This window comes from Neopelma chrysocephalum, unplaced genomic scaffold (genome assembly GCF_003984885.1).
Source record: "Neopelma chrysocephalum unplaced genomic scaffold, ASM398488v2 Primary Assembly neopelma1_184999, whole genome shotgun sequence".
Taxonomy (NCBI): Eukaryota; Metazoa; Chordata; class Aves; order Passeriformes; family Pipridae; genus Neopelma; species Neopelma chrysocephalum.
The window spans coordinates 1,555-12,881 of NW_020938607.1; the positions used below are offsets into that span (position 1 = coordinate 1,555).

The following is an 11,327-nucleotide window of genomic DNA, read 5'->3' on the forward strand; positions in this document are numbered from 1 at the left end:
AGTAAGGCCTGGTGAGCACTAGTGAGGCCTAGTGAGGCGTAGTAAGGCCTAGTAAGGCCTGGTGAGGCCTAGTAAGGCCTGGTGAGGCCTGGTGAAGCCTAGTGAGACCTAGTTAGGCCTAGTAAGTCCTGGTGAGGCCTAGTGAGGCCTAGTAAGGCTTGGTGAGGCCTAGTGAGACCTGGTGACACCTAGTGAGGCCTAGTAAGGCCTAGTGAGGTCAGATGTGGCCAAGTAAGGCCTAGTGAGGCCTGGTGAGGCCTGGTAAGACCTGGTGAGGCCTGGTAAGACCTGGTGAGGCCTAGTAATGCCTAGTAAGACCTGGTGAGGCCTAGTGAGGCCTGGTGACGCCTAGTGAGGCCTAGTGAGGCCTGGTGAGGCCTAGTGAGGCTTGGTGAGGCCTAGTGAGGGCTGGTAACGCCTAGTGAGGCCTAGTAACGCCTAGTGAGGCCTGGTGAGGCCTAGTGAGGCCTGGTGACACCTAGTGAGGCCTGGTGAGGCCTAGTAAGGCCTGGTGAGGCCTTGCCGACCTTGGGAGACGGAGGTTGCCGGCAGTCGCTCCAGTGCAACTTTCTGTTGTCCCAAGGAGAGTAGTGAGATATTCTTTGCTAATTCTTTTAGTTGCCAGATCTTGGGCCAGTGATTGTGTATATTTTATTTTGGTTTTTGTTCCTTTTTTTCCCCTTCCTCCTTCCCTTTCCCTTTTCCTTTGGAAGTCATATATATATATATATGTATATTTATATATATTTATATATTTCAATTGTATACAACTGTAATATAAGTACAAACATATTTATGATATATTTATATATACATTATAAATATATTTATACATTCATATATAAATATACATATATATATTAAAAGTATGTTTCTATATATATTTTTTATATTTAGTATAATATATACGTATATATATTTATATAGAAATACACATATATTTTATAAATATATATTTATATTTTTATATATATAGTAAGATATATGTAAGCATACATATAAATATATTTACATATTTATATATAAATACACAAATATATTAAATATATATTTATATGTTTTACTTACATACTATAGTATGTATAAATATATACAAATATACATATATATTATATATATATTTCAATTGTATATAAGTGCAATATAAGTATAGATATATTTATAATATATTTTAATATATAATAACTATATTTATGTATTTGTATATAAATATACATATATATTATAAATATATTTTTATATATTTATATGTAGTATAATATATATGTTTATCTATTGTAAATATATTTACATATTTATATATAAATGTACATATATTTATTAAATCTATTTTATATATATTAAAATATATATAGCATAATATATAAATATAAAAATAAATGTGCATATAAATGTATAGATATAATTATATAAATATAAATATACATATATATACATGCATATATTATAAATATATTTATATATATTTATGTGCATATAGTATGATATATATAAATATATAAATATATATAAGAAGTATATTTATATATTTTTATATAAAATGCATATATATTATAAATATATTTTTATATTTATCATCATGGCTAGGCTTCGCGAACGAAGATTTGGGAAGGGCTCTACCCATTTTTCATGCAAGCGCGTTGGTGGCTAAAAAGGCCAATACGAGAAAGGCAAGTCCGGTTGCAAAAGACACAGCAGAAAGACTCCTTAGATGGTATATTCTGCAAGGTTCGATTCTTTCTGCGTTGTCTTTTCTCCTCAAGAGTGATCCTGCGTGCCTTCTCAAAAGCATCAGCAGCGTTATAAATGGTCTGTCTCCAGGCCTCCCGATTAGAGGCCAGAGTGGACCAGTTATGGTGATCAATATGCCCGAGGCTGAGTTGTTGCTTCAGGGAGTCCTTGTATCTTTTCTTTGGAGCTCCTCTCTTGCGGCAGCCAGTGGCAAGTTCACCATAGAGCAGGATCTTAGGGAGGCGGTGGTCCTTCATCCTAGAGATGTGCCCTGCCCAACGCAGTTGCGTTCTCAGGAGCATGGCCTCAATACTTGTGATTGCTGCCTGTTCGAGAACAGATGTATTGGTCACATAGTCTGACCAATGGATGTTAAGGATTGTACGGAGGCAGCGTTGATGGAAGCGTTCTAGGAGACGCAGGTGGTGGCGGTAGATGACCCATGATTCGGAACCATATAAAAGAGTAGACAGCACTATGGCTCTGTAAACACTGATCTTGGTGCTTTTCTTCAAGTGTTTATTACGCCAAACTCGTTTATGGAGTTTTCCAAAAGCACTGTATGCCTTCGCTAACCTATTGTCTATCTCCCCATCAATCTTACCATCTGAGGAGATGAGGCTGCCTAGGTAATTAAACTGTTGGACTGAATTGAGTTCTGACTGGCCGATGGTGATGTGGGGACGGTGGGGGACTTCCTGAGGTGCAGGCTGATGGAGAACTTCTGTCTTCTTTAAGCTGACTTCCAGCCCAAAGAGCTCAGCAGCCTCTGCAAAGCAGGATGTTAAACGCTGCAGAGCTGCTTCTGTGTGGGCAACAAGGGCGGCGTCATCAGCATAGAGCAGCTCCCGGACAAGATGGTTTAGGGTCTTAGTATGGGCCTTCAGTCGCCTTAGGTTGAATAGGCTTCCATCAGTACGATATCGAATGTAGATACCGTCCTGATCGTCGAGGTCTGCCGAGGCCCTTTGAAGCATCATACTGAAAAAGACTGTGAATAGGGTAGGAGCGAGAACGCAGCCTTGTTTCACACCATTCTTTATTAGAAAGGGCTCAGAAAGTGTGTTGCCATATCTGACTTGGCCGTGCTGATCCTCATGAAGTGAGATGATCATTTTAAGGAACTTGGGGGGACAACCTAAACGTTCCAAAATCTGCCAAAGACCTTTTCTGCTCACAGTATCGAAAGCCTTGGTGAGGTCGACAAAGGTTACATAGAGACCTTTGTTCTGTTCCCTACACTTCTCTTGCAGTTGTCTGAGAACAAATATCATGTCTGTGGTGCTCCTGTTGGCTCTGAAGCCACACTGACTTTCAGGTAGAATTTCTTCTGCTATAGCGGGTATTAGTCTGTTCAGGAGTATTCTTGCCAAGATTTTGCCAGCAATGGAGAGCAGAGTAATACCACGGTAATTTGAACAGTCTGATTTAGTACCTTTCTTCTTATACAAGGTGATGATGACTGCATCACGAAGGTCTGAAGGTAGTTCGCCTAGTTCCCAACAGCGCACCACAAGCTCATGAAATTTAGCATGGAGTGCAAGGCCCCCATGTTTCCAGACTTCAGGTGGAATTCCATCAACCCCAGCTGCCTTGCCGATTTTCACCTGCTGTATGGCCTTGAGGGTTTCTCCTAGAGTGGGGGCAGTATCCAATTCGTATTTCACTGGTTGTTGTGTGATGGACTGAATTGCTGAGTCTTGGACTACACGGTTGGTACTGAAAAGAGTCTGAAAGTGTTCAGACCATCTATTCAGAATGGAGGTTTGATCTGTCAGAAGCGTTTGACCATCTGCACTGAGTAGTGGGCTTTGGACTTGGTATGTAGGCCCGTATGCTGTTTTCAGGGCCTCATAGAATCCTTTGTGATCCCCTGTATCTGCACATAGTTGAGTTTTTGCAGCTAGATCGGTCCACCACTTGTTCTGGATGTCACGGAGTTTCTGTTGGAGCTTGCTGCAAGCAAGACGAAAGGCTGTTTTTCTAGCGTGACAGGAAGGCAGTGCAAGGTGTGCTTGGTGGGCGGTTCTCTTCTTCCTCAACAGTTCCTGGATTTCTTGATTATTTTCATCAAACCAGTCCTTGTTCTTCTTGAGGGAGAACCCTAAGGATTCTTCAGAGGATTGCAGGATGCTACTTTTAATATGCTGCCAAATTGTTTCGGGAGAGGAAACTGCAGAATCTGTGGAATGGTTATCAAGCTTAGTTTGAAGGTTTGCCTGGAATCTTTCTCTTACTGTGGCTGATTGGAGATCGTTAACTTGGAGTCTTCTCCTTGGGATACTGCCCCTCTTGGGTTTGAATTTGAGATAAAGGTTGAGTTTACAGCGCACAAGCCGATGTATATAAATATTTTTATATTTATATATATATAGTATAATACATATAAATATATTACTTTAATCTGTCTCTCTCTTGGTTTCTTTTCATTCTCTTGTTTTTTTTTCCCTCTTCTCCCTTGTTTTTTTGGGAGGGGGAAACTTCTTGTGGTAAATTTGGGGACTTGGAGCTCCAAACCTTCTCCATCCCACAGATCCCCCAGAGGAGGTGCTGGAAGCGCTGCGGGAATTGGGATATTCCTCATTCCGACCGGGACAGGCCACGGCCGTCATGAGGATCCTCTGTGGTGGGAATTGCTTCCCAACGGATCCGGGCTTGGATCTGGGGTTGGATCCGGGGTTGGATCCGGGGTCGGATCTGGGATTGGATCCAGGGTTGGATCCGGGCTTGGATCTGGAGTTGGATCTGGGCTTGGATCTGGGGTTGGATCCAGGGTTGGATCTGGGGTTGGATCCGGGCTTGGATCTGGGGTTGGATCCAGGATTGGATCTGGGGTTGGATCTGGGATTGGATCTGGGGTTGGATCCAGAGTTGGATCCGGGGTTGGATCCGGGGTTGGATCTGGGCTTGGATCTGGGGTTGGATCCGGGATTGAATCTTGGGTTGAATCCGGGGTTGGATCTCAGGTTGGATCTGGGGTTGGATCTTGGGTTGGATCCAGGGTTGGATCTGAGGTTGGATCCGGGGTTTGATCCAGGGTTGGATCTGGGCTTGGATCCGGGCTTGGATCCGGGGTTGGATCCGGGCTTGGATCTGGGGTTGGATCCGGGGTTGGATCCAGGATTGGATCTCAGGGTTGGATCCAGGCTTGGATCCTCTTTCCCCAACCATTCCCACCCCATTCAGGCTTCCAGGAATTCCTGATTTTCCCCTTTCCCTCAGGATTCTCCACTCTGGTTGTGTTACCCACGGGAACGGGAAAATCCCTGTGTTACCAACTCCCGGCTCTCCTGTTCCACCGGCACCGCCGAGCCCTGACCCTCGTCGTGTCCCCACTCGTGTCCCTCATGGATGACCAGGTACCACCAATGGAATATCCGGGAAGCTTTTCCCGACACATCCTGCCCAGATGGAGAGCGCCGGGAGAGCCTGGAATGTCCCCGGGCCCAGAGGGTGCTGGGGATGGAGCTGGATCCAGGTGGGATCCAGCACCAGGAGTGTCTCCAGGGGGAATGGAGCTGCATCCAGGTGGGATCTGGGCACCAGGGGTGTTTCCAGGGGGATGGAGCTGGATCCCATTGGATTTGGGCACCAGGGGTGTCTCCAGGGATCAGTGCTGGGGATGGAGAGTGATGGGAATGATGTTGGATCCCATTGGGATCTGGGCACCAGGGGTGTCCCAGTGCTGGGCATGGAGAGTGGTGGGGATGGAGGTGGATCCAGGTGTGATCCAGCACCAGGGGTGTCCCAGGGATCAGGGGTGGGGATGGAGATGGATCCCGTTGGGATCCAGTCACTGGTCACCAGTGGTGTCCCAATTTTGGGCCTGGAGAGTGGTGGGGATGGAGCTGCATCCAGCTGGGATCCAGCACCAAGGGTGTCCCCAGGGATCAGTGTTGGGCCTGGAGAGTGGTGGGAATGGAGCTGCATCCAACTGGGATCCAGGCACCAGTGGTGTCCCAGTGTTGGATGGAGAGTGGTGGGAATGGAGGTGAATCCAGGTGGGATCCGGGCACCGATGGTGTCCCCAGGGATCAGTGCTGGGGATGGAGCTGCATCCCATTGGGATCCGGGCACTGGTCACCAGGGGTGTCCCAGTTTTGGGCCTAGAGAGTGATGGGGATGGAGCTGCGTCCAGCTGGGATCCAGTCACTGGTCACCAGTGGTGGGAATGGAGAGTGGTGGGGATGGAGCTGGATCCAGGTGGGATCCGGGCACCAGGGGTGTATCCAGGGGGAATGGAGCTGGATCCCATTGGGATCCATTGCCAGGAGTGTCCCCAGGGATCAGTGCTGGGAATGGAGGTGGATCCAGGTGGGATCACCAGGGGTGTCCCAGTGTTGGACCTGGAGAGTGGTGGGGATGGAGCTGCATCCAGCTGGGATCACCAGGGGTGTCCCCAGGGAAAATGGAGCTGCATCCCGTTGGGATCCATCACCAGGGGTGTCCCAGTGTTGGACATGGAGAGTGGTGGGGATGGAGCTGGATCCCATTGGGATCCAGTCACTGGTCACCAGGGGTGTCTCCAGGGAAAATGGAACTGCATCCCATTGGGATCCATCACCAGGGATGTCCCCAGGGATCAGTGCTGGGGATGGAGCTGGATCCAGGTGGGATCTGGGCACTGGTGGTGTCCCAGTGTTGGATGGAGAGTGGTGGGAATGGAGGTGGATCCAGGTGGGATCCGGGCACCAGGGGTGTCCCCAGGGGGAATGGAGCTGCATCCCATTGGGATCCATCACTAGGGGTGTCCCCAGGGATCAGTGCTGGACACGGAGAGTGGTGGGGATGGAACTGCATCCCAATGGGATTCGGGGTTGGATCTCAGGTTGGATCTGGGCTTGGATCTGGGGTTGGATCCAGGGTTGGATCCAGAGTTGGATCCGGGATTGGATCCAGGGTTGGATCCGGGATTGGATCCAGGGTTGGATCTGGGGTCGGATCTGGGGTCGGATCCGGGGTCGGATCCAGGGTAGGATCCGGGGTTGGATCTGGGGTTGGATCCGGGGTCGGATCTGGGCTTGGATCCGGGGTCGGATCTCAGGTTGGATCCGGGCTTGGATCTGGGCTTGGATCTGGAGTTGGATCCGGGGTTGGATCCAGGGTTGGATCCGGGCTTGGATCCAGAGTTGGATCTGGGCTTGGATCCAGGCTTGGATCTGGGGTTGGATCTGGGGTTGGATCTGGGGTTGGATCCAGGGTTGGATCCGGGGTTGGATCCAGGGTTGGATCCGGGCTTGGATCCAGAGTTGGATCTGGGGTTGGATCCGGGGTTGGATCCGGATCTCCGGGTTTGGATGGAGGATCCCGGAGTTGCTTTTCCCACCCATCTGATCCCAGATCCCATTCCAGGTTTCTGGACTCCCGCGGTGCCTCAAGGCCGTCTGTGTCCACTCCAACATGTCCCGATCCCAGCGGGAATCCGTCATGGAAAAGGTGAGGATCCGGATCCTCCCTCCCCGAGGCTTCCCGGGAATAATTCTCACCTCATCCCGCTTTTCCCACAGGAGAAATGGTCTCAGGAATGGGGGTTGAAACCCTAAAAATGAAGGTTGGAGCCAAAAAACAGGGATTTTGACCCGGAAAAATGAGGGATTCGGTTGCAAAAATGAAGTTTTGGGGCCTAAAAATGGGGATTTGGGCCCGGAAAGGAGGGATTTGGGCCTAGAAAGGAGGGATTTGGGCCTGGAAAGGAGGGATTTGGGCCTGGAAAGGAGGGATTTGGGCCTGGAAAGATTTGGGCCTGGAAAGATTTGGGCCTGGAAAGGAGGGATTTTGACCTGGAAAGGAGGGATTTGGGCCTGGAAAGGAGGGATTTTGGGCCTGGAAAGGAGGGATTTGGGCTCAAAAATGTGGATTTTAGACTCTAAAATTCTAATTTTTTTGCCCCCCAAAATGGACAATGTGGATTTTGGCCTTGAAAATGAGGGATTTGACCTGGAAAAATGAGGCCAAAACGTGATTTTTTTTTTTTTTACTTTCTCCTAAAAACAGAGGTCGGAGCTTCCCGGGACTAATTCCCAGGCCTAATTCCCGCCTTTTCCCTGCAGGTCCGTGCCGGGAAGGTGCAGGTGCTGCTCCTGTCTCCGGAAGCTCTGGTGGGCTCGGGATTGGGCTCGGGATTCCTGCCGGGCCGGGATCAGCTCCCACCCGTGGCCTTCGCCTGCCTGGATGAGGCTCATTGTGTGTCCCAGTGGTCCCACAACTTCCGGCCGGCCTACCTACGGATCTGCAAGGTCAGGGAAAAACCACGGGAAGCGGGGAAATTAGCTCAAGATCTGGCAACTAAAAGAATTAGCAAAGAATATCTCACTACTCTCCTTGAAACAACAGAAAGTCGCGCTGGAACAACCGCCAGCAACCTCCGTCTCCAGAGGTCGACAAGGCCTCACCAGGCCTCACCAGGCCTTACCAGGCCTCACTAGGCCTCACCAGGCCTTACTAGTCCTCATTAGGCCTTACTCTCCCTCACTAGGCCTCACTAGGCCTCACCAGGCTTCATCAGGCCTCACCAGGCCTCACTACGCCTTACTAGGCCTCACTAGGCCTCACCAGGCCTCACCAGGCCTCACTAGGCCTCACCAGGCCTTACTAAGCCTTTCTAGGCCTCACTAGGCCACACTAGGCCTTACTAGGCCTCACCAGGCCTTACCAGGCCTCACTAGGCCTCACCAGACCTCACTACGCCTCACCAGGCCTTACTAGGCCTCACTAGGCCTCACCAGGCTTCACCAGGCCTCACTACGCCTCACCAGGCCTTACTATGCCTCACTAGGCCTTACCAGGCCTTACTACGCCTCACTAGGCCTCACCAGGCCTCACTAGGCCTCACTAGGCCTCACCAGGCCTTACTAGGCCTCACCAGGCCTCACCAGGCCTCACCAGGCCTCACTAGGCCTCACCAGGCCTCACCAGGCCTTACTAGGCCTCACTAGGCCTCACCAGGCCTCACCAGGCCTCACTCCCCAACCCGACAGAACCAACAGCAGGGAACCCACACCTCCAAAGCCACCAGAAGGAAAGAGGGGCAAAAACCTCTCTTCCTTTCTTCTTATACCCCAGTTTACATAAAAATCGTAGGGAATAATGGGAAAATCCCAATTCCTGTTTTTTTTTAATCCTGGGATTTTCCCCCCTCCAGGTTCTCCGGGAGCGTTGGGGAGTCCGGTGCTTCCTGGGCCTGACGGCCACGGCCACGGCGGCCACGGCGCGGGATGTGGCGGAACATTTGGGAATTCCACCGGAACAAGGGATCCCGGAGCGTTCGGCGGCCGTGCCGGAAAACCTGCGGCTCTCCGTGTCCATGGACACAGACCGGGATTGGGTCAGGAGCAGGGAACGGCGGGAGAGAGGGAGGGGGTTTTATGAGGGAATTGATGGTGGAAATGTGGGAATTGGCTCTGAAAATGTGGGATTTCACTCTGAAAATGGGGGAATTGACTCTGAAAATGTGGGATTTGACCCTGAAAATGAGGGAATTGACTCTCAAAATTTGACCCTGGAAATGTGGGAATTGACTCTGAAAAATGTGGGAATTGGCTCTCAAAATGAGGGATTTGACTCTGAAAATTTGACCCTGAAAATGTGGGAATTGACTCTCAAAAGCTGGGAATTGACTCTGAAAATGTGGGAATTCACTCTAAAATCTGGGAATTGACTCTTAAAAATCTGGGATTTCAACTCTCAACATTTGACCCTGAAAATGTGGGAATTGACTCTCAAAATGTGGGAATTGACTCTCAAAATCTGGAAATTGTTTCCCCAAATTTCACTGTGAAAATGTGGGAATTGACTCTCAAAAATCTGGGAATTGACTTTCAAAATGAGGGATTTGACCCTGAAAATGAGGGAATTCACTCTCAAAATCTGGCAATTGACCCTCAAAGTTTGACCCTGAAAAGGAAGGAATTGACCCTGGAAATGTGGAATTTTACTCTCCAAATGAGAGATTTGAGTCTAAAAATTTGACTCTGGAAATGTGGGAATTGACTCTGAAAAATGTGGGAATTGACTCTCAAATGTGGGAATTGACTCTCAAAATGTGGGAATTGACTCTCAAAAAATCTGGGAACTGACTCTCAAAATCTGGGATTTGACTCTCAAAATTTGACCCTGAAAACGTGGGAATTGACTCTCAAAATGTGGGAATTAACTCTGAAAATGTGGGAATTGACTTTGAAAATGTGGGAATTGGCTCTCAAAAATCTGGGATTCAACTCTGAAAATTTGACCCTGAAAATGTGGGAATTGATTCTGAAAATGTGGGATTTGACTCTCAAATGGAGAGATTTGACTCTCAAAATGAGGGAATTCACTCCCAAAATCTGGGAATTGACTCTCAAAATCTGGGAATTGACTCTTAAAATGTGGGAATTGCCTCTGAAAATGAGGGAATTGATTCTGAAAATCCAAGAATTGATTCTGAAAATGTGGGATTTGACTCTCAAATGGAGGGATTTGACCCTGAAAATGAGGGAATTCACTCTCGAAATCTGGGAATTGACTCTGAAAATCTGGGAATTGATTCTGAAAATCCAAGAATTGACTCTGAAAATCTGGGAATTGACTCTTAAAATGAGGGAATTGACCCTGAAAATGTGGGAATCTGACTCTCGAATTGAGAGATTTGACTCAAAATTTGACCCTGAAAATGTGGGAATCGACTCTCAAAATCTGGGAATTGACCCTGAAAACGTGGGAATTGCCTCTCCAAATGTGGGAATTCCCTGTCAATAATCTGGGAATTCCCTCCCGCTGTGTTTCCCAGGCCCTGCTGTCCCTGCTCCGGGGGGAGCGTTTCGGTTCCCTGGATTCCATCCTGGTTTATTGCACGCGCCGGGAGGACACGGAGAGAGTGGCCGCCCTCATCCGAACCCAAATCCCAGGAATTCCCAACCGGAACAGCGGGAAAGGTCGGGAAGGGACGGGAAAAGGGTTTTATGGGAGGGGGAAGGGGAAAGATCCTGAGGGGAGGGAAGGGTTGGGAAGGGAAATGAAGGGATTTGACCCTGAAAATGGGGGAATTGAACTTGAAAATGTGGGAATGGAGCCTGAAAATGTGGGAATTGACCCTGAAAATGTGGGAATGGAGACTGAAAATGTGGGAATTCACTGGCAAAATGTGGGATTTGACCCTGAAAATGTGGGAATTGAGCCAAAAAATGTGGGAATTGACTGGGAAAATGAGGGAATTGACTCCCAAAATGTGGGAATTGAGCCGAAAAATGTGGGAATTGACTGGGAAAATGAGGGAATTGACTGGGAAAATGAGGGAATTGACTCCCAAAATGTGGGAATTGAACCGAAAATGTGGGAATTCAGCTTGAAAATGTGGGAATTGACCCTGAAAATGAGGGATTTGACCCTGAAAATGTGGGAATTCAGCTTGACAATGTGGGAATGGATGTTAAAAATGTGGGAATTGACTCTCAAAATGGGGGAATTGACCCTGAAAATGTGGGATCTGACCCCATAAATGTGGGAATTGACTCTGAAAATGTGGGAATTGACTCCCAAAATGTGGGATTTGACTCTCAAAATCTGGGATTCGACTCCCAAAATGCGGGAATTGACTCCCAAAATTAAGGAATTGACTC

The 11,327-nt window shown here is 48.2% G+C and overlaps 1 protein-coding gene across 1 annotated transcript; it reads left to right on the forward strand.

The window, feature by feature from the left end:
- Positions 1-4,341: 4,341 nt before the first annotated feature.
- LOC113962770 (ATP-dependent DNA helicase Q4-like) lies at positions 4,342-10,643 on the forward strand (the record flags this gene model as incomplete). Its single annotated transcript, XM_027673540.1, has 6 exons — positions 4,342-4,357; positions 4,954-5,090; positions 7,084-7,167; positions 7,782-7,967; positions 8,873-9,055; positions 10,499-10,643. Coding segments are annotated over exons 1-6 (751 nt in total), but the record flags the coding sequence as incomplete, so codon positions are not given.
- Between the last annotated feature and the right edge of the window lie 684 nt (positions 10,644-11,327).